The following is a 21,685-nucleotide window of genomic DNA, read 5'->3' on the forward strand; positions in this document are numbered from 1 at the left end:
CTTGGAGCTGTTTTCTCACGAAACAAAAATCCGCAAATGTTCAACGGTTGCACTTCACTACCTTATTCTTTTCGGTTTATCGTTTCAGAGCGGGCCACGAAGTTCAAAAGTGCTTACTCTCTTTTTTAAAACGAAACACAAACCAGCAATAAACGAAGTCGCAAGTACGATTCGACGCCCGCAAGTACGAAGACTAGGCAATTCCGTGTACCACCCATCATTCCTATGATCACTGAGCGATCGCAGTGCCAGCGTCCCCTCTAGGTACTTTTAGGAAACTCTATGGTGCAACCACCGACTGACTGAGCGGAGCGGGAGGCTGAAATAGTTAGCTTAAAGTGCCTAATAAACTTAATCGCTTGTGGCCACGTAATTCGAGTAAAATCAGCGTAATCGCATCGGCGCGTTCTAGGATTATGTCGATGGTCCTCAGTCAATCGGCGCCGTTTGCGCAAGGCAGCACTTACACCTAATTCGCACTGAAGATGACGCTTTCTACAGCGAGCGGAATCCTCTGGTCGTCAAAACATGGCGTAGTTTGCACTGGACGTGCACCACACCACCGAATATACCATCTACCAAGGGGTGAACACGGCCTGGATGAGCTGTAATTCGGTTGTTGTCGAGGCTGGCAAACTCCACTACGCAATTCGGTGGTCTAGACCTCGGTGAGTTCCATACACAGAAATCAAGAAGAAGCGGTACTGCTTACATTGCTAGCAAGCCGCTGTCCTGTATTACATGAAGAGCAGAAAAGACTGTACACGCCAGCGGTTTTGGTGGGTACGCCTAGCTCTGAAAGAATGTAACAAGCTGGGTCACACCAATTGCTTCCTTTTCCACAAAATTTGGACGTCAAGTAGACTACAACACCAAGTGGTTAAACTCTGGTTGCTTACAACATTTAGTTACGTGCACTGTGACAGAAGAAGCGAGTCAGTCTTGGCCGCAATTTTTTCATATTGTTTTTATAGCGCTCCCATTGGATTGCGGCAACTGATTGAGCGGCAGACACCACAAAAATCGATCCGAGAGTGAGTGGCACGCAGAGGGCCCTTTCGGCGGATCTGGCCGCCACAGAATCAAATTTGGTGTCCTTTCGGTGGCCGCAATGGTCAGTGTGAACGACCCATTAGGCAATAATAAAATTTTAGAAAGGATTGTGGGATTGCCCTCTTTCAAAAGGCATCATCCCAATGGTTTACCACAAAATCAAGTGGAACGTTAAAACAATAAATTTCAATTCGCAAAAATACAAGCAATAAATAACAATAGTAAAAAAAGCACTGTCGGCGGGTTTTCTAACAAGCCTGAACAAGCCTAGGCGCATCACACGCATGGCTTCGGGCAATGTGCGGCACCGTTTAGAGTTCGTAACGCCATCCGGAAGAACCTTGTATTTTTACAAAGTGAAGATGACGAACCACCTTGTATGGCACCAAGGATCATCGAAAGAGATTTTCACCAAGTCCACTTCATCATATCAGCTTTCTCAACCAACCGCGGTCGTGGGGCTGGTATTCCCACAAATCGTCGTTGAAGAATGCAGCAGTGGCTGTCAGTCGTGTGCTGATTCTTGCTGCGTAGGTAGTCCAGCTGTCGTGCCTATTAAGCACCCTGTAGATAATTGTTGATGCCATTCCTTTTTGTCGTCGGCCACATTTAGTAATATGGCGTGGAGCGTCGTTGCCAGGCTCCATGCGTAGGTCAACTTGTACGGCGTCATAGGCGTAATTTCTAGTACGGCCGTGTTGTACGCACATGTCACATACAGAGGTATGACATCCATAGTTTCGCGATCGACGCCGACGCACATGGCCAACATATCGACGATGGTCTTGTTTCGTCGCTCGGGGAAGCCGTTGGCTGTGGGCGCCGTGTGGTATGTGGTGGTCTGGTGGTGACAGGTCTGACTATATCTCAGCATTTTCTGAGTTAGGTCCGCACTAAAGGCCACACCTCTGTCATTAATGAGGGCTTCAGGTGTTCTGTGACACAAGACAATGTCATCGACGAAGAACTTTGGTACCTTCGCAGTACTGCCTTTGGGCATGGCCCTGGCCCTTGGCACAGCGGGTGACGTAGTCAGTAGCTATGATGATTCATCTGTTTTCGGAGTTTAATGTTAGGAACGGCCCCAGTAAGTTTATGCAGATTGGCTGAAATGGCCATTGAGGTGGCTTGATGGGCTGCAGAAGTGCGGCCGTCCTAGTTGGCGATGTCTTCCATCACTTACAATATAGGGAAGTCTTCCGAAGGTGGGACGTGCCCGCAGTCAGACTAGGCCACTATTACTTTTATTGAACCCTCGCAAGCGTGCGCAAATGTTTAAGGTGCCTGGTCAAGGGGTCGTCATTCAAGGCATCTGAAATTTCTGGGCGTAACGCGGAACGTACTACGAAGACGTAGTTGGCCAAAAGTGGTGAGCAGATTTTATTCAGAATACACCATTTATCACTACTGGTTGCTGGCGGTTGGATAGGTATGATTTGAGAAGCTGGTGAATTTTGCCTCGAAAACCGTAGTCATGAAGCTTACTTAACATGATGTTGTGGTTGACGGAATCGAAAGGTTTTATAACTGAGCCTTGTGGTACCCCAGAGACTATTGATCGAGTAGAGGACTCGACACCATTTATCACTACTCGTTGCGGGCGGTTGGATAGGTATGATTTGAGAAGCTGGTGAATTTTGCCTCGAAAACCGTAGTCATGAAGCTTACTTAACATGATGTTGTGGTTGATGGAATCGAAAGGTTTTCTTATGTGACGAATATGACGCACTGCTCAAGACATGAATAATGTCACAATCCCTTCGCGTACGTCGTCAAACACTTCCTGTCAGACAGTGGCACATACTCACGGGCGGGTATGTGCCACTGCTATTCGGATATGTGCCACAGGTGATTGACACTTAGTATCTACCCAAGAACCAAGAGAACACACATGGGCAATTTTAACGCGTGAGCATTAAGCAATACCAAAATCGGTAGCTTCGACCCCCCCGAAAACATAGAATAAATATCAGTGTTAAGAAAAACCTGACATAGGCAGCATTGGCCACCCGACAAATGCAAATAATAAATTTCAGTGTCCCAGCAGAAATCTAACCGAATCATTTTGCGTGGCAGAAAAACTGATTGATTTACATGTGGCATTTAACGTCCCAAAACCACCATATGATTATGAGAGACGCCGTAGTGGAGGGCTCCGGAAATTTCAACCACCTGGGGTTCTTTAACGTGCACCAAAATATGAGCACACGGGTCTACAACATTTCCACCTCCATCGGAAATGCAGCCGCCGCAGCCGGGATTCGAACGCGCGGCCTGCGGGTCAGCAGCCGAGTACCATAGCCACTAGACCACCACGGTGGGGCCCCGCGAGAAAAACTACTGAACCCATTGTGTGAATACGTTTGGAACAACGGTGGCCCTGCCCTCAAGGTATTACACGTGGCCCTTGAGTTCAAGATCAGTTCACTGTCATTTGGTGAAGTGGCGTTTAACGTTCCCAAGAAGTAGTCACCGTGCTCATCAGCCTGCGGTGGTAGGTGACTTCATCATGCGAGACGCCCTGACTGATCCTTTGAGTAAACTAGCCTGCACAAGGTGCTGTGGTTGGTGGTAACAATGAAAAGCCTTCCATAAGGGTAGGGGAAACTGATGCATACCAGATCATGGCACGATAGCATTTTAAATGCCAAGCATTTGTTAGCAAACTTCAGCGACTTTGAGAGTATCTATTTATTTATCTAATTAGCCGCTTACGTTCTGATGCTCTCATGGTCACCCCTTTAACTTGGCGTGAACCAAAGTTAGCATTAAATGTAAGATAGTTTGACGAATATGACGCACTGCTCAATACTTGAATAATGTCACAATCCCTTCGCGTACGTCGTCAAACACTTCCTGTCAGACAGTGGCACATACTCACGGGCGGGTATGTGCCACTGCTATGCGGATATGTGCCACAGGTGATAGGCACTTAGTATCTACCCAAGAACCAAGAGAACATACATGGGCAATTTTAACGCGTGAGCGTTAAGCAATACCAACATCGGTAGCGTCGACCCCCCGAAAGCATAGAATAAATATCAGTGTTAAGAAAAACCTGACATAGGCAGCATTGGCCACCCGACAAATGCAAATAATAAATTTCAGTGTCCCAGCAGAAATCTAACCGAATCATTCTGCGTGGCAGTCAAGCATTCTACAACAGAGCTATGCCAGGTCTCGGAACAACTTTTGAAATAGACGCTAATCTTCGTGAAATGTCAATAGGAGTTGCAGTGCTGCCTACCAAATTTTGTAAACATTACATATATACTACTTTCATACAGCCGTCACGTGGGGCTAACGTCAATTGCGGTGAGGTGCCTTGTGATGAAATTCATTTAGGTAGCAATGTCAAGGGCCAGCATCTTCGCGAGCATCAGCGCTTCATATCAGCTTCTGGTGTTGTTAAAACACATTTCCAGCTGACATCGTCGTGCAAGTGGAAAACTGGTTATATAAACATCTGCAACTCTCCAACATATGTCTTTGCATGCAACATTTGTACATATACTTAGCGCCATTTCGTGACGTGTCGCTCGAAAAAAATGCAACACGGTCAACTTCCCTCCGTGTGCTTCGCATAAAGTTGATTCCCAGGTACGTGGGATCTGTCGATTTTTTTTCACTTGAGAAATATTCGCCTTCTGCCTTAGATGAGACGATAAACTATGACATTGTCATCTGTTTTTGCAGTTAGTCGGGCTAGAGACGTAGGGTAGCGCAACACTTGGCAGTGAAGCCAAAATTAAGGAACGTTAGAAACACAGTTGTCCGCTATGGTCGTGATGCTATGTGACACTGTAACACTGTGCGTCAGTCGAACATCAATAATCGGCATAACGATATAATTGCCGGGAAGATTGGAAAAGACTGATGATAAACACACGTGGTGATGGCTCAAGGTGTCAGGCGAATAAAAACTCAGCTCAAGTGGCTGGCAGGCCTTTCAGAGTAGGTGGCAAGGAGTTGAAGGTCTATGCACAGTGTACCAGAAGAACAGTCGCAAAAGGCCGAGTGTGGACGGAATAGCTTTTTAGGGGCGAAGCTTCTTATAGCGACACCCGTTCGTCCCTCGTCATTGTTGTAGCATGTAACAAGTATAGCGACACCCGTTCGTCCCTCGTCATTGTTGTAGCATGTAACAAGTATAAGGTGGTGCCGGTGAGAGATTTCTTCTGTGTGTTGTTGAACAACAAAAAATAGTGCTTAATGTACATGGCAATGGCTGCTAATGGAGAATGAGAGACAGAAGCATTCGGCTTTTAGTTAGCGCGCACGCTGCGATCCCCATTAGACGCCATTGGCATGTACATTGAGCACTATCTGACAAGAAAGGGCTGCTATGTTATAATCGCTGGGTGTAACCTCCTTAGTTTTAGAAAGGTTTAGCGAGTGGTGGGCCGCAGTGCCATGAATACAGTGAACTAGTATATACCATGAACTCGAGGTGGTTAAAGGTGGGGAGTAGACCCGAAGCGCAAGCCGTAAGAAAGTGTGCGTGTGCCACGTCTCGTTTAGTCCTTGGAATGTCCACTGGATGGCGGTGCTTCTATATGGGGAATATATGATGAAAAGATGCGAGATCGTGGTACTTGGAGTGTTCAATAGTTGGAGGAACGGACACACAGACAGATGCATGCATGGACGCATGAACGGACTCAGGGGCGGATGCATGGACGAACGCAGGGACGGACGCACGAACAGACGCACGCACGGATGGGCGGATGGACGCATGAACGGTCACACAGACGGACGCATGGACGGACGGAAGCAAGAACAATTGGACGGACGAATGCTTCACCCCACTATTCATCATTCACTTCGTGAATATGCTGCCAACTTTTTTTAATGTCCCGCAAGAAGAACGGGAACGCGCTCAGGGCTTTCACTTTGGGACTGAAGGCCTAGCCTAACAGTTGCATCGCGGTCTTTCTGGACAGCCTATTTCTGGTCGGCTAGGCTGGAACTACGCAACGCAGCCATCCACCTCGCTGAAGTAGGATTGGGGTTACCATCGTTATACATTGTATTGCACTCCCATATTACGTGTCTAAGCGTAGCAGGGGTAAATTTGCATTTGTTGCATAAATAATTATCGTAGAGTTCCATGTATATGGCTTGGACGACGTGTGGATTTGGGTATGATTTCGTTTGCAATAGCCTTAAAGTGAGGGCTTGAGGTCGACTTAGCTTAGGGCTAGGCAGCGAGAAGACCCGGCGTGAGATTTAGAAACGCTTGGTAATTTTAATATAGGTGGATGGCACGTCCCTGTTTTCTATGACCTCGAAGCGGCCAGTAATCGGCGTGGTCTGGTAGTAAGCAGCGCAACACTTTGAGCGTATTCATTGAGGTTGACGGCGACACCAGAGATCTGCCCGATGTGAGTAGGAAACCAAAGGCCAAGTGTACCAAATGAAGAAAAAATGCCAAGTATGAGGTCATGAGAGCAACAACCTAGAACAACAAAAAAGACTAGCGACGAGCAATACTGACATGAGCAGGTCTCATTCCGGTTACTTCTACAGTACTACCATTGGCAACAAGTATTGTCTGCGTCCTAAACAACATTGTATTCTTCTGCAAGTGGCGGCATAAAGGAGCTCTCATAATACAGAGGTCTATGGTCTGTGTCAATTAGGGTGGTCACAAGATCTTGGTTGACTTGTACTTCAAGCAGGCTGTGGTGCGTTAGAAGCGTCAGTAAGGGATTTCCCAGTGTCAGTGGTATTTTAGCTTCACCTCTATAAGATGCAATATCTGTTTTTTGCTGAGATCGCCCCGACAAGCTCGGTGAAAAAAAGTGCCGAAGCTGCGGAGAGCAGAACTGGTGGCGTTGCGGTGATGGGGTGCTGGAGTATATAGCGCGCACTGGGCGAAGGGGCGTGAGTGGGGAGAGGCTTGTAAAACGATGACGAGTATAAATTGAAGGGTGCAGTGGCTCAACGACGAGGGGTCCTAAGGTGGATTTATTAGGTATAGAGAAGGTGTGACGTGTGAAGTTTGACCAATAGTGGCGGCATAAGCGAGAATCAACCACTCCGAAAAGTTGCGGAAGGACGTTGTAGGAGGGGAACGAGCGTGTCCTGGGGAAGAAGGCCGAAATTTAGGGCTAGTCCAGGGACTCGCTGATGGAAGGCGGATGTATAGTCTACTGCTTCCCCAGGGCTTGAATCAATGCCACTGACGGCTCTGGTGGGTCAGACTCATGCAATGAGAAAACAGTTGGCCGATCGGGAGCCGGACAGGCGGCTTAGATTTTCCGGCGAACAATGCGCGTGAACTTGTCACACGAGAGCGACTGGCGGGCAGCTTCACACGATCAGTTTGTGGCCCTGTTGGGCAGCCGGGTGAATTGCTGAGTAATACGGCGGCTCTTGCTTTCTTCAAACCACGGGCACAATTTGATGTTGGCGTCAAGACTGGCAGGGCTGTTATAGACCGCAAGATTAAAGGCATCGTCTGCTATGGCACATGGGATACTTCATGAGCCTCACGCATACGCTCGCCAATCTGGCGGCATAGGGCGAGGACGTTGTTAATCTACGCGATGTACGACGCAGTCAGGACGAGCCACCAGTCGATTCCCCACACCGATCTGCCTTCCGACGGAGTTGCCGAAAAAGTCACGTATCTTCTCTTTAACTAGGTCCCAGATTATAATAGGTGACCGGTAATATGTTCAATCGCAGGGAACTGTGGGATACAACGGCCTCCGGTTCGACGCATCATGCTGGTTAGCAGCAGCACGCGCACATTTTTGTACCGGTTCGTTGAAAAAAAAAACACCTCTCACCTCTCCGTGCGATTTCAGTGATTTAGAAGTTTTTTTTTTTTGTTTTTGCCCACCATGAGTGTGACGATGACAAGCTACAAAAGCCATGAACGGTAAGAAAACTTTCTTATTGCACCAAAAAGATCTGCAATGCTTTCATGTTGCTCGGGGGTATACTGTCAGTTCAGCTAGCAGATGAGTCGATACAGAAAACAGTTTTCATTGTATGATACGTTACCACAGATAAAAATCAATATTTTAAAGATCTCAGGGGATGGGCTGACTGTAGCAGTGTGCTAAGAGTTGATTTTGGTATCGCTGCTTCGGCCGACATCGTCGGTCGATCGGCATAAAGTGAAGCACGTATTGAGCATATTGAGATTTCTTTTTTTTCTCGCCTTCAGCACTATAAGATGCATTTCTTAATCGAAGCCAGATGCCTATTTAAATGCTGATCTTGATGAAGCTATGCGGCACGGCGGCACATAAACAATACAGTCATTCACAGAGGGCGCCGAATAATCTAAACCCTGCGCTTGTTTAACACACTACTTCTTTTGATTGCCCTCCTGGCACAGAGTTTGACCACAATAAACGCAAATGCTCTCGTCCAGCGCTTCGTGTAAACTTACTTATGAGTGAAGCTTTTGCTTTTTTTGTCATATATATGGGTGCAATGGCCGGCGCTCATCTCTTATGGCAAGTAGATTTCACCTGCGCGTTCCTATAATATCTTTGCTTGGCGCGCCTGCGCGACAATTTATTTCTCAATATAATATTCACAGCAAATTCATACGTAAGCTTTTTCTAGTGTGGAGCACACACGTATCTGTGATAAGATTCTTTTCGTACACTCTGGATTCAATGTTCCGTGTATACTCAAAGGCTACCTTTCCCTGTGGCTCTCTTCACAGCCGCAGCCCACCTCATTTTGTTTCTTCGTTTCATGGCAATCAATTCATGCGTTTGCCTTTCATGATCGAGTTGAAGCAGCCAACGGCTCAACAACCGACTATGTTTTTTTCAGGACGACGATAAACGGGCAACCGCGCGCATGAATCCTGAATAATCTGAGGCTTTCGGCGAAGCGGTTTACCATCGTCGACTCTTCTCGAACCGGAAGCCGGTAGCAGACGGTGCATCCCACAATCCCTCGCTCTTTTACTGGTCACCTATAGGCATCCTGCGTTTCGAACCAACGGTACTAGAATAAACTTAGTTTGAAAACTCCGCCGGAGAGGCGGGCCGTGTGGCGGTCACGAAAACTGGTGGCGCTGCGGTACGATCTTGCTCCAGCGACGCGTGTCACACGTATTGTGATCGGTGGCGGCGACGTGCAAGCGGCTACCGCAAATGGTGCGCCGTATTCTCTCGTCACTTCTCGGACTGTTTTTGGCACTGCGTAGTTTCTTGTAGGAAAACGCGTTTTTCGCGTATAAGGCGTAGCAAGGAGAAGCAGATTAATCTACATTGATGTACGCGGATTAGCTTTGCACCGGAGTCCAGCAGCGGCGACCGCAATGACGACTCCACTTCACGTTACGTGTCGGTTCGTTTCTTTGTTTATTTATTTTTTTCTTTGTAAACACAGTTATACAGTAGCATAAGCCAACATAAAAGCTGCTATAAGCAGCTTAAGAACCTCATATATGTAGCCTATACTCTCTTTCACCCAGCGTTGACAGGCTAGCAGACGAACAATCGTAAGCAAATTTGCTGTCCAGCCTTGCACGTTACCCGACAGAATTCATATTGTAGTGCAAAAAAATGATATTTCCTATAATATTATTGCTATTGTTATTAATCTTACATGCGGTAGCATTTAGCGAATATGGCGGAGGTGACGCCATTGATTATTATGTATAGTGTGTGACAACAATTACACAACAGTTACAAACACTACAATTACAAAAGCTGGAAGACGCTTGAGTTTCGCCTTCAAGAGTAGGCTGCAATAGCGTAACCGGGCCCTGTGCCAATCACCTTCTCAATTACTAGCCTAGTTTCGGTCTCGGTATTTGCCTCAACCATGCCACGAGAGAACAAATGACTGTGTGTGCAGCACTGCTCATTTCAAACTATCGTAGAATGCACCCTGCAAATACAGTTGCGCAGTGCCCACTGCGCCGTTGATGTTCCTTTTGTGAATGAGCAAAGGGCCCTTTACGCGTGCGTAACGCAACACGCGAACATAAGTTTGAGCGCCCTGTAATGGCTGGGCCTTTCTTACACCCACTCGTTGCGCAATGCACATGTTTAGACGCCTGATGCGATTCAACGCTTCTACCACCTAATATTGCGTGGATTGGGGGAATTCCTTTTACTACATTAACAAAAAAAGTGTAAATATAAGGCCTCGCTTTTTGGTTGGACACAATACTGATGAGAACTTCTACTACATAAAATTCATAGTCTTCCGAATCAGTTTCGATCATTGGCGTGCCTCTGTTTACCACGTACCACTGATTGCCACGTAGAGAGCCTGGAATCGATTCTCACTTGTACTGACGTTTTTTCTTCATTGGCAAGCCTCTTGTTTTTTTTTTTCATTTTTTGTCACGGACAAGATGATGTCTTCTCGCTCACAACCGGAGACGCTGACTGCGAGGCCAACACTAGAATTTCTGTGAAACAAGCTCGTTAAAGCTATCACCTTCAAATAGTATACCACGCACAAAAATTATAAACGTAAGTATAGCGCGAAGAGATAGTCATTTATCCTACAACCTCATTTGAGACCATGATCAAAGCACACAATGAAAAGTAGTTCTAACCTCTAAGAAAAATAACCCAGGAGAGAGACCAGACGATTGAAACAATTTAGGAGCATGTTTCTATAGTACAAATTTTGAAGCAGGCGTTGTGGAGTAAATCATTTGCATGCCAGTCTTGGTTGTAGTATAAACCAAATAATGTTGACCGTGACATACCTCAGAAAAAATCCGGCGTAATTCAGAACGTGGTACGAAACTTTGCGTCGCAAAGATAGAAAGCTCACCGCCAAACGCAAGATCTCTGACATACAGTGTGAGAATTACGGCATCGTAACGCACTACCGTCCTACCGTCATGTCTTGCTGGACAAGAAGTCATGATCTCGAGTGGAAAGTAGGAGCTCACAACCGGTACCCATCCGCGCTTGCTCCTATTGATTACACCTCATATATTGATGCCAAATCTTCATAACCAAGACGCCGAATCGGCGCCCCTCCCCCCTAAGCACATGGCGCCCCTCGAATGCTCAGTGCCCAGTTTGGAAGAGCTGCCAGAAATAGAGCAGCAAGACGAAAGGCACGCGACAAGCAACGCTGTCAATACTTACATTCGATCAATTGCCTACTATCTTGCTGCCTTAAAAGCAGTCGATATTCGATATTTTTGCTTTAAAATATATTTTCCTTATCAACCAATACAAACGTATGTGAGTGGTGGTGTTTTGCCAGTGATCAGCTTTTATTACGTTTCTTTCCTATTACAGCAAGAGACATTTTTCTCAATCGCAGTCTTCTCATTTCTGAACCTTAGAGCAGGTAATGATGGCATTAGTCGGTGTCACTTCTCGGTGCATTGAAGTGTACCAGGAAGTAGCCCACCATGAGCGTATGGCATCTGTGGGTACCTTCATGAAAATTCAATAAGTACCAACGTGCAAAGAGGGCCTCTAGCATCTCGCACAAGTACCTCTGGAGCAGGCATGCCCATACCAAACGAACGTTCACTCATTCTTATGAGGTGTTTTCAAGAAGGCTGCTTAGATCATCCCTAACACGGCCATTTTTCTACAATAAAAGCAATTGAGAAAACTGTCGAGAAAATTTCTAAGGAAACTCCTGGTTTATGACGTCTTTTGGATTGTGCTTGGAAAGTTGAAGTGGCTGCCACTGTATTCTTTAGTTATACCACACAGCATGAGAACGTGAGGGTTATGTCCTACATTGTTCGTGAATATTCGTTTTTTTTTCAAGAAAACCAATCAGGAGCTTTCTGAACAGGTGGAAATGTGAGAAAGGAGGTGAAGTTGCTGTAACATTTTACGTTCTGCTCTCGAATTAAGCTTGTTTGATTAATACTTGTTTCATGAACAGTTTGAAGCACGATTACTGTTTCTTGAAGACAGTCTTTTATGTTTTGTAATTAGAAAACATGGGTATTATTTTTATAGAAAGTTTTTGTATTTCAGTAAGTCAACTTTTCGGAGGCGTTTACAGACGTTTCGGGCGGTTTTTCTGCTAGGCAAGATACAGTGGTTGAAATGCTCACGGTATTCATGAAATGTTTATGCTAAAAATGCCTATTGATGTAGAACTTCCTGTACTTGCAGGTTAAGCCGAATTAAGATATCGAATATATAGGCTGGATATTGATTCTCAGCCAACTTACTTAGACTAACACTTCTGGGCGAACTTATGCAAGATACCTTCTCCAGTTCACAAATACGACGCGACAATGTCGACTGGAAGCACATTATGAATAGTTAAGTTCGATAACAGTACGACAGGAAAGCCCGCGCGAGGAACAGCGCAGTGAACCGTCGCGGTGCGCCACCGCAGCAGACGATGCGCCGAGAGTAGCGCACTGCTTCATGGTTAGTTCTCGCGACCGCCGTTCGTCCTATCCCCCTCCGCTGGCGGAGATACGGAGCAACGAAACTTTTTTGGCGGAGATACGGAGCAACGAAACTGAGTTAGTTCTCGCGACCGCCGTTCGTCCTATCCCCCTCCGCTGGCGGAGATACGGAGCAACGAAACTGAGTTTATTCTAGTAACGTTGTTTCGAACCACGCCCGCCATGGGCCATCGAGGTATAAAAGCACGTTGGCAAGCATAAGGATCGGGTCCCAACGATAGTTAACACCAATCTATTCATAACAGTTGTTTCATTTGTTGATGTTAACGCCATGCTGAGCAGAAAATACATTGGGATCACGAACAGGAGGTAAGACCAGCGACAATACAACCATTGCGAAGCTTCGTGGTGAATAAAGGAAAGTACCCGAACCTACACCGCAAAAATATTAGGGGACGTTGGCACGAGGCGTGGCTTTTTACAATCCAGATTTACACTGATGCGTATTGCATCGACCAAGATGAAGTACAGCACGCACAGCCGACAAACCAGCCCACTTCTTCGTCGTTGTCTTCCTTGAGCAGAAAGTCTGATCACTGCTAAGTCAGCTACGTAGCAATATCTATACACGAAATCCGCCCCTGCTAAGATCCAAGAATAAAGGCTTTTCAAAGAGTAAACATCATGTTTGCTTCGTATCCAAAAAATGATATTGCCAATTCTGCCTAAAAGTGGGAGCAGCTAACTGACCTTCAGTAGAGTGCCTCCATGCGCGCGAGCATCGAGACACTCTAACCTTCAGTTCAGCCTAATATGTGACGCTGGAACGCCGCACTTCAATAAAGCCCGATACATTGGACACGTTATTTTTTACGCTAACTTGTAATCATTACGTATGGCAACTGTCATGTGATTTTTTCTTATTTTTCACTTTGATATTTTATTTTATTTCATTTATTTACAGAATACTGTCAATACCCCATGGGGAGTATTACAGGGTTGAGAATCACTGTCACAACTTTCGACGTTTGAAACAAGAAAAAGCAGAATAATAAAGAACGCATAATCACTGAACACAGCAGTACGACATATAACGATCATACATAGTTATTTGAACAATAACCGAGTGCAAAGTACACCAATGGTGCACCAACAAAAAACAGGAGTCGAGAAGAAACGAAGCACAGAAAGAAGATAACACAGATCGAGTATTGTTATCAAGGAACCTTATTAAACAATAAATATATGCAGACAAGTGTTTTAGTATGACAATTGGAAACAGGAAGGACTGCGTGAAGAAAAACAGGTGATCACTGTACATGCTAACTTAGTTAGAATAGATCAGTGCCTTCAATTAGTTTCATAAAGTTCTCTAATGTTGGCTGCTGTGTAATGACTGGATTTAGTGTGTTCCATTCTCGAAATACGCGCGGGAAGAACGAATAGGAAAAAGTATTATTACAAAATGAGTATTCTTCGAGTTCCCGTGGATGGCTTCGCCTCGTCGGTCTGATATCTCGAAAGCTCAAGTAAAGATCTGGGCTTATGCGGAATGATCTGTGTAAAAGTAGATAAAGAAATTTGAGCCGGAAAACCTTTGCACGACTGTCAAGGGTGGCTAGATTGATTAATATGTAGGGTTTAACGTCCCAAAACCACTATGTGATTATGAGAGACGCCGTAGTGGAGGGCTCCGGAAATTTAGACCACCTGGGGTTCTTTAACGTGCACCCAAATCTGAGCACACGGGCCTACAACATTTCCGCCTCCATCATGAATGCATCCGCCGCAGCCGGGATTTGAACCCGCGCACTGCGGGTCAGCAGCCGAGTACCTTAGCCACTAGACCACCGCGGCGGGGCAAGGGTGGCTAGACCAGCACAATGTAGTAGAGCAGTAGGTGAGTCGTTGCGCCCGTATCTGTTGAAGATAAAGCACACTGCTTTCCGCTGAACTGTTTTGAATAAAATGTCCTATTGTAGGTAAATGACATGCAACCTCAACAAACCTCATTATATAATGCCGTACATGGCCGGGCCCGGGCTTTAGTTTTAAGGGCGAAGCTCCTTGGGTCATGGGTGAGTCATCGCCGTATGTATGCACGTATGTAGTAACCACCTCACAGAATATTCGCGGAGTGAATAATTATGAAGGGGGCGTGCTTCAGAGGGTTTTATCGGCTAACCGTGAATCAACTGCTGGCTGCGTATGTCCATCGTCTGTCTGTCTGTGTGATGCACAGACAGACGCACAGATAGACGCACGGGTGAACGGACGAATGGATGAATGGACGCACAAAAAGACGGATGGATGGATGGTCGGCCGACTGATGGATGCATCGCCCCACTCATCATCATTCACTTCGTGGATATGCATGCTGTGAATTTTGACACATCAGACCATGCCAGGGTGGCTTGCAGCCCTCTAGCTGTAGGCTCGGACGGGCCTTTCACGCAGTCAGCAGGCCCTGGGTGGGCTTGAGCTCTAATGTCCGGCCCGTGCACAGCTCTAACCCAGATATATGGGGAGTATTGCTGGTGTTCCTGGAAAACAGGCAGCCAAAGAGGTGCCCCCTCCCCCCTGGTGGGAGTTGCCAGCTTACTTTCTCTCTTTTTGTTTGTTCATTGTGTATAAGTGTATGTAAATGAAGATTAAAATAGAATGATTTTATTAATGAGTATATACAGGCAGAACGTTTGGGCAAATACACGCTATAACCTTTCTCCAAAATGACGAGCAACGTAAGTATAAATTTTTCTTTATTGCAGCAGTATAACCGCAGAACATGGATTTATGCTTGCCTACTAGCCAAGCAAGTAGTATTTAAATGGGACACTAAATTATTTCTTCGCCTTATATAACAAAAAACGCATAAGGGCGTTGTAGAAAAAAAAACTGTCCCTGGAGAGCTTGACGAGTGTACATTGAGCGTAAAATTCAGGCCGGGTGAATGTCACTGATTGCCTTCTATATACGGCTAAGGTTTACACTACTCGCAAACGTCCATTGTAATGACATGAACTGCAAGGCCAAGAAGTGCTTTAATAGGCTATGGTTTCCTCAGCGCAGGAATCATAGCCAACTGAATTAGACCGGCGGAATGCAAGGCGTAAATGAATAAATATGAAACAAATAAATATGAAAACTCCTGCACTATTCTCTGTCTCTCCTTTCAGCTCTTCATATCGTTGTACTCCTCCGCTGCTGGGCCATTCGCTGGTCTCATACTTCTGGCGATTTCATCTCCATGGGTCAACGCTAAGGTATGACTAACGTATTGCGCTGTTACGACTGTGTCTTGCCCTGAAATACGAACATACCGACATGGTTTCTGTAAATACTACCAGTTCCCCACCGCGGTGATCAAGTAGATAAGGTACTCGGCCGCTGACCCGCAAGTCGCGGGATCGGATTCCGGCTGCGTTGGCTGCATTTCCGAAGGAGGCAGAAGTGCTGTAGGCCCGTGTGCTCAGATTTGGGTGCACGTTAAAGAATCCCAGGTGGTCGAAATTTCTGTAACCCTCCACTACGGCGTCTCTCATAATCACACCAGCCCTCGCCGTTCCGCATGTCACCGCTCCTACTCAGTCTTCCGTCGCATGGGCATACGGGGGTTTTGGGGCGTTAAATCCTACATATTAATCAATCTGTAGTGAATAAGAAAGACGTTGATACCATCAGGTCAGCTATCATCAGCACAAGAAAAAGGCACGAGATCGGCGATCAAGCACCGTCATCTGGGTCCGCCTGCGTTCCTTTAGAGCTACCACCCGCTTGCTCAGTCCTTCAATAAACCCCCTTTACATTAGGTGGAAGTGCTGGGTAACTACGTCACCTACACCCTGGAACTCCGATCCCGCAACCTGCTGTCGACCATGCAAGTTCACGCTGCCCAACAGACAGCACCTCTCGCGGCCGCTACTTGCCCCGGCCCGGTTCAACAGCGAGACCCCCCGATCTTTTCGGGCGCCGAAGACCAGGACGTCGAGGACTGGCTGTCGTCCTACGAAAAAGTCAGTGGACTAAACAGGTGGGATGACGCTGCTAAGTTGAGCACCGTCAACTTTTATTTGGCTAATGTGGCGAAACTGTGGTACACAAACCTCGAATCCGAGTTCGAAAACTGGGCCACTTTCAAGCGGGCAATATCCTCGGTTTTCGGTCGCCCTGCCGTGCGGAAGTTGCGCGCCGAACAACGCCTGCGCTCACGGGCACGAGAACCTGGCGAAACGTTTACCGCCTATATCGAAGATATACTCGATACCTGCAGGCGCGTCGATGACGCAATGAGCGAAAGTGCCAAAATCCAGCACATTATGAAAGGTGTTGATGACGACGTATTTCAAATGCTCTTTGCGAAGTCTCCTGGCACGGTGTCTGAAGTGGTAACTCTGTGCCAGAACTACGACGAATTGCGACGGCAACGAGCTCTCACCCGTCGTCTATTTCAGCCTAACCAACCACTCGCTGCACTGGACGTCGTACCTGACCACTCCCGCCTTCTAGCACAAATAAAAGACTTTGTGCGTGGGGAGGTCGCACGTCAGCTTTCCCTCCTGCCGTTTTGTCAGCGCCAAGAGCTCCCGCAGCAGCAGCAAGAGCAACCACCGACACCGTCAGCTCCCATGCTCCGACATGCACTTCAGGACCAGATTGCCGAGGCTATGCCAGTAACCTTTCAGAAGCAACTTGTCGCCGCGCCTCTTACTTATGCTGACGCAGTAAAAAGTCAGCAGCCACACCAGCCCTCGCCATTCAATGGACTGCCGCATGTCACCGCTCCTACTCAGTCTTCCGTCGCATGGGCTCCTTCCATCGCTACCACAGCCTCGACTCAGCCGTATGCCGCGTGGGCGGCGCCCCTCGCTGCAAATGCATGGCGAACGCGCGATAACCGGCCGATCTGTTTTGCGTGCGGCGGCCCTGGCCATATCTCCCGATACTGCCGTCGTCGCGTGCCCGCCTACACAGACGTCCGACCAAGAAGAAACTACATGGACCGACCCCCTTTTGGTTATGAAAGTTCGGATCGTCAGTCAAACACGTTTTCCCGTGACTATCCGGCTACTTCGTCTCGTCGCTCACCTTCACCCAATCGACGCTCCTTGTCACCCATGCGTCCACGACCAGCCCCTCAAAATGAGGGAAACTAGCCGTCACAGTTCAAGGGGCAAGAACTGCGCTATCGAAATGTTCAAGTCCTTGCACCTTGCCGTCAAATATCGTCGAAGATTTTGTAGACAGCGCTCATGCATACGCTGTTGTAGATAGCGGTGCCGCTGTGTCTGTTATAGATGCCAAACTTTGCCGCAAGCTCCGAAAGGTGACCACGCCACTTGATATGATGTCCTTACGTGCAGCAAATGGAGAACCTGTTCGACCTATAGCCGCCTGCACTGCCCGACTCAAAATTGCGGAGAACCACTACATTGTTGAGTTTATCGTCCTTTCCTCGTGCTCTCATGACATCATACTTGGCTGGGATTTCCTATCGCGTAATCGTGCCGTTATAGATTGTGCCCGTTCCGAACTTGAACTGCTTCCGTTGTTCGACCAGCCCTACGACCACACTAATCGAGCCGCGCACAAGCTAGTTGTCAAAGAGGACACTGACATTCCACCGACAACAGCTGTTTTGCACCCTGTGGTCTCCAACGGCATGCGTGATGAAGTAGCATTTTTTGAGCCATCAAGCCTCTTTCTAAGTCGGAAACCACTTCTGCTCCCTTATTCAGCCCTCTCCATTTCTAATGGAGCGAGTGCTCTCTGCCTTACCAATCCCTTTCCGCATACCATCAAACTGTTTAAAGGCGAGTCTCTTGGATGTGTACAGCCCATTGATAACGGACAAATTTTTACCGTGCCGCAAGAATCATCCCAAAGTGACCTCGCCGCCGTCAGTGCTCTTATTCACTCTGATATACAGGCTTCGAAAGTGTTCGATTCGGCGATCGCAGATGAACTGTCACCATCTGAACGATCTGAACTCCTCCAACTGCTGTACCAGTACCGCGAATCTTTCGATGTTGTTCAACCTTCACTTGGCCGCACTTCTACCACTCTACATTACATCGATACCGGCTCCCATGCGCCACTACGACAGCGACCACATCGTGTGTCTGCGGCGGAACGCCAAGTTATTACCGAACAGGTGAACGATATGCTGCAACGCGGCGTCATTCAACCTTCAAAAAGTCCATGGGCCTCACCTGTAGTGCTCGTTAAAAAAAGAATGGTTCCGTTCGCTTCTGCGTGGATTACCGGCGCCTAAATAAGATCACTCGAAAAGACGTGTATCCTTTACCCAGGATTCACGATGACCTTGATACTTTACAAGGTGCCGAGTTTTTTTCATCATTTGATTTGCGCTCAGGGTACTGGCAGGTCCCCCTTGCAGATGCCGATCGACCAAAAACAGCCTTCGTGACACCGGACGGTCTGTATGAGTTTAATGTCATGCCCTTCGGCCTCTGCAATGCGCCTGCCACCTTCGAGCGCATGATGGACTCGGTTCTTCGGGGTTTGAAATTGAAAATCTGTCTCTGCTATCTCGACAATATTGTCGTCTTCGCGCCAGACTTTGGAACACATCTCGAGCGCCTTAAACACGTCCTCACGTGCCTGAAGAATGCTCAGCTCCAACTCAACCTCAAGAAGTGTCACTTCGCTGCTCGGCAACTTACGATTCTCGGGCACGTCGTATCAAAGGACGGTATACTTCCAGACCCGGCTAAGTTACGTGCTCTCGCCGACTTCCCCAAACCAACGACTATGAAGCAGTTACGGAGCTTCGTAGGGTTACGCTCCTACTTTCGCCGGTTCGTGCGCAACTTCGCCTCTATCATTGCGCCTTTGACCGAACTTAGTCAGCACCACTGATATTTCGTCATGGTCTTCTGAGTGTGACCAAGCCTTCTGTACCCTTCGTCGTCTCCTCACTTCGCCACCGATACTGCGCCACTACGATCCTACGGCAGCAACTGAGGTCCACACCGACGCCAGTGGTGTCAGCCTCGGTGCGGTTCTCGCGCAACGCAAGTCTGGATTCGCCGAGTATGTCGTCGCCTACGCCAGCAGAACTCTCACCAAGGCTGAATCAAACTACAGCGGCACCGAGAAGGAATGCTTGGCGATCGTTTGGGCGCTTGTCAAGTTCCGCCCATACCTTTATGGCCACGCTTTTGATGTAGTAACGGACCACCACGCATTATGTTGGTTATCTATGCTTAAGGACCCATCGGGTCGTCTTGCCCGTTGGACTCTTCGGCTTCAAGAATATGACATTCGCGTTGTATATCGTTCTGGCCACAAACATACCGATGCTGATGCACTGTCACGATCTCCCCTATCCCCGAACATTGCATCTGTTTCCTCGGACAACACGTTGTCAGCTCTTGACGAGGACACCATCTCTTCTGCACAACGCCATGACCCATGGATCGCTTTGCTTCTTGACGCGTTATCCGAGGCACCGACACTTCCAACCACTCGAACCCCTTGCCGCCTGGCTACGCACTTCAGTATTCGGGATGGCCTTTTGTACCGGCGCAACTATTCAGCAGATGGTAGGAAATGGCTACTAGTCATTCCCCGAACGCTGCGCTCTACCGTCTGTGCGTTGTTTCATTCCGACCCACCATGTGCTCACGCCGGTGTTTTCAAGACCTACGAGTGCCTACGAAAAAGGTGTTACCGGCGCGGAATATTTACCTCCGTCCGCCAGTTCATTCGCGGCTGCCACGAATGTCGGCGGCGGAAAAGGCCGCCACATCCTGCAACAGGTTCATTGCAGCCACTTCCATGCCCACACCGCCCATTCGACCGTGTAGGAAGTGACCTCTACAGACTACTACCATTAACAACGGCAGGCAACCGATGGGCTATCGTGGCAGGGGATCATCTAACACGGTACGCTGAAACTGCTGCTCTCCCCACAGCTGCAGCACAAGACGTCGCAACTTTGATACTCAGTCGTTTTGTGCTTCGTCATGGTCCTCCTCGAGAACTCCTCAGTGACCGAGGGCGTGTTTTCCTCTCCGATGTAACACACGCACTTCTTCAAGAGTGCCATATTGTTCACCGGAAGTGTACAGCCTACCACCCACAGACGAACGGCTTGACTGAGCGCTTTAATCGTACTCTGGGGGACATGCTCGCTACGCATGTCGCTTCTTATCAAACAAACTGGGACCTCGTTCTCCCATTTGTGACATACGCGTAAAACACCGCTACGCAAGTCACTACCGGGTTTCACCTGTTTTACTCCTGTACGGTCGCCAACCAACGCACACCATCGACACTTTACTGCCATACTCGCCAGATCCCTCCGAATGCAAACGTGTCTCGGAAGCCGCTCGTTACGCAGAAGAGTGCCGCAAGCTAGCCAAGCGGCTTACTACATCCGACCAACAGCGCCAGAAGGAGACCCGTGACGACGACCATCGTTCTGCACCAACGTTCGTTCCTGGAGCACTTGTATGGCTACATGTACCGCCCTGCGCCCCTGGTGTATCACCCAAGCTACTCTCTAATTATATTGGTCCCTACCGCGTGGTCGAGCGTACTTCACCCGTGAACTACGCTATTGAACCCTTCTCGCCACCAAGCGACCGTCGTCGGCGTGAACGTGATATCGTTCACGTAAACCGTCTGAAGCCCTACTTTGACCCGCTTGTCCCCACGTGTTAGATTGCCAGGATGGCTTCAACTTTTTCGCCGGGTGTAATTGTAGTGAAGAAGCAAGACGTTGATGCCATCAGGTCAGCTATCATCAGCACAAGAAAAAGGCACGAGATCGGCGATCAAGCACCGTCATCTGGGTCCGCCTGCGTTCCTTTAGAGCTACCACCCGCTTGCTCAATCCTTCAATAAACCCCCTTTACAAATCAATCAATCAATCGAATCCTACCAGCACACGTTTTGCCTGTTTATATGGAAAAGCGAACCGAGCCAGGAAAGCTGCTTTCCCTTTATATTAAGCAATAAGTGCCGTGAAACTCAGTGTCACTGGTCCCGTAATTACGAAGGCAATCGCCAGGATGATTCCAAGGGCAGATGTTTCAGCTCCCCAAAACGCGCCGCGAAAGCACGGACAACTTAAAATTGATTCCTTTTGATGCGTCAACGAATGCCGGCTGTGGTTCGACGAACGAGACAGAGGCAAGAGTTGACCAGAAAAAGAAAAAAATATAATCTCAGATAAGGCAGAACCAGCAACATACAAACATGCACACTTGGCAATAATGAATACAATACGTAACCAATCACAAGATACTCCATGGGGTACAGAAC

The 21,685-nt window shown here is 47.8% G+C and overlaps 1 protein-coding gene across 3 annotated transcripts in view; it reads left to right on the forward strand.

The window, feature by feature from the left end:
- Positions 1-21,685, forward strand: part of LOC142767112 (putative sodium-dependent multivitamin transporter) — a 239,775-nt gene that overhangs the window by 151,742 nt on the left and 66,348 nt on the right. For 2 of the 3 annotated variants that reach the window (XM_075868338.1, XM_075868340.1), the window contains one exon: positions 15,571-15,657. The exons of the other annotated variant lie outside the window; for it this stretch is intronic. In XM_075868338.1, the coding sequence (XP_075724453.1) occupies positions 15,571-15,657 (87 nt within the window). The remainder of the gene's footprint in view (positions 1-15,570; positions 15,658-21,685) is intronic. 3 annotated transcript variants of the gene reach the window in all.

The sequence above is a fragment of the Rhipicephalus microplus genome, chromosome 7 (genome assembly GCF_043290135.1).
Source record: "Rhipicephalus microplus isolate Deutch F79 chromosome 7, USDA_Rmic, whole genome shotgun sequence".
Taxonomy (NCBI): Eukaryota; Metazoa; Arthropoda; class Arachnida; order Ixodida; family Ixodidae; genus Rhipicephalus; species Rhipicephalus microplus.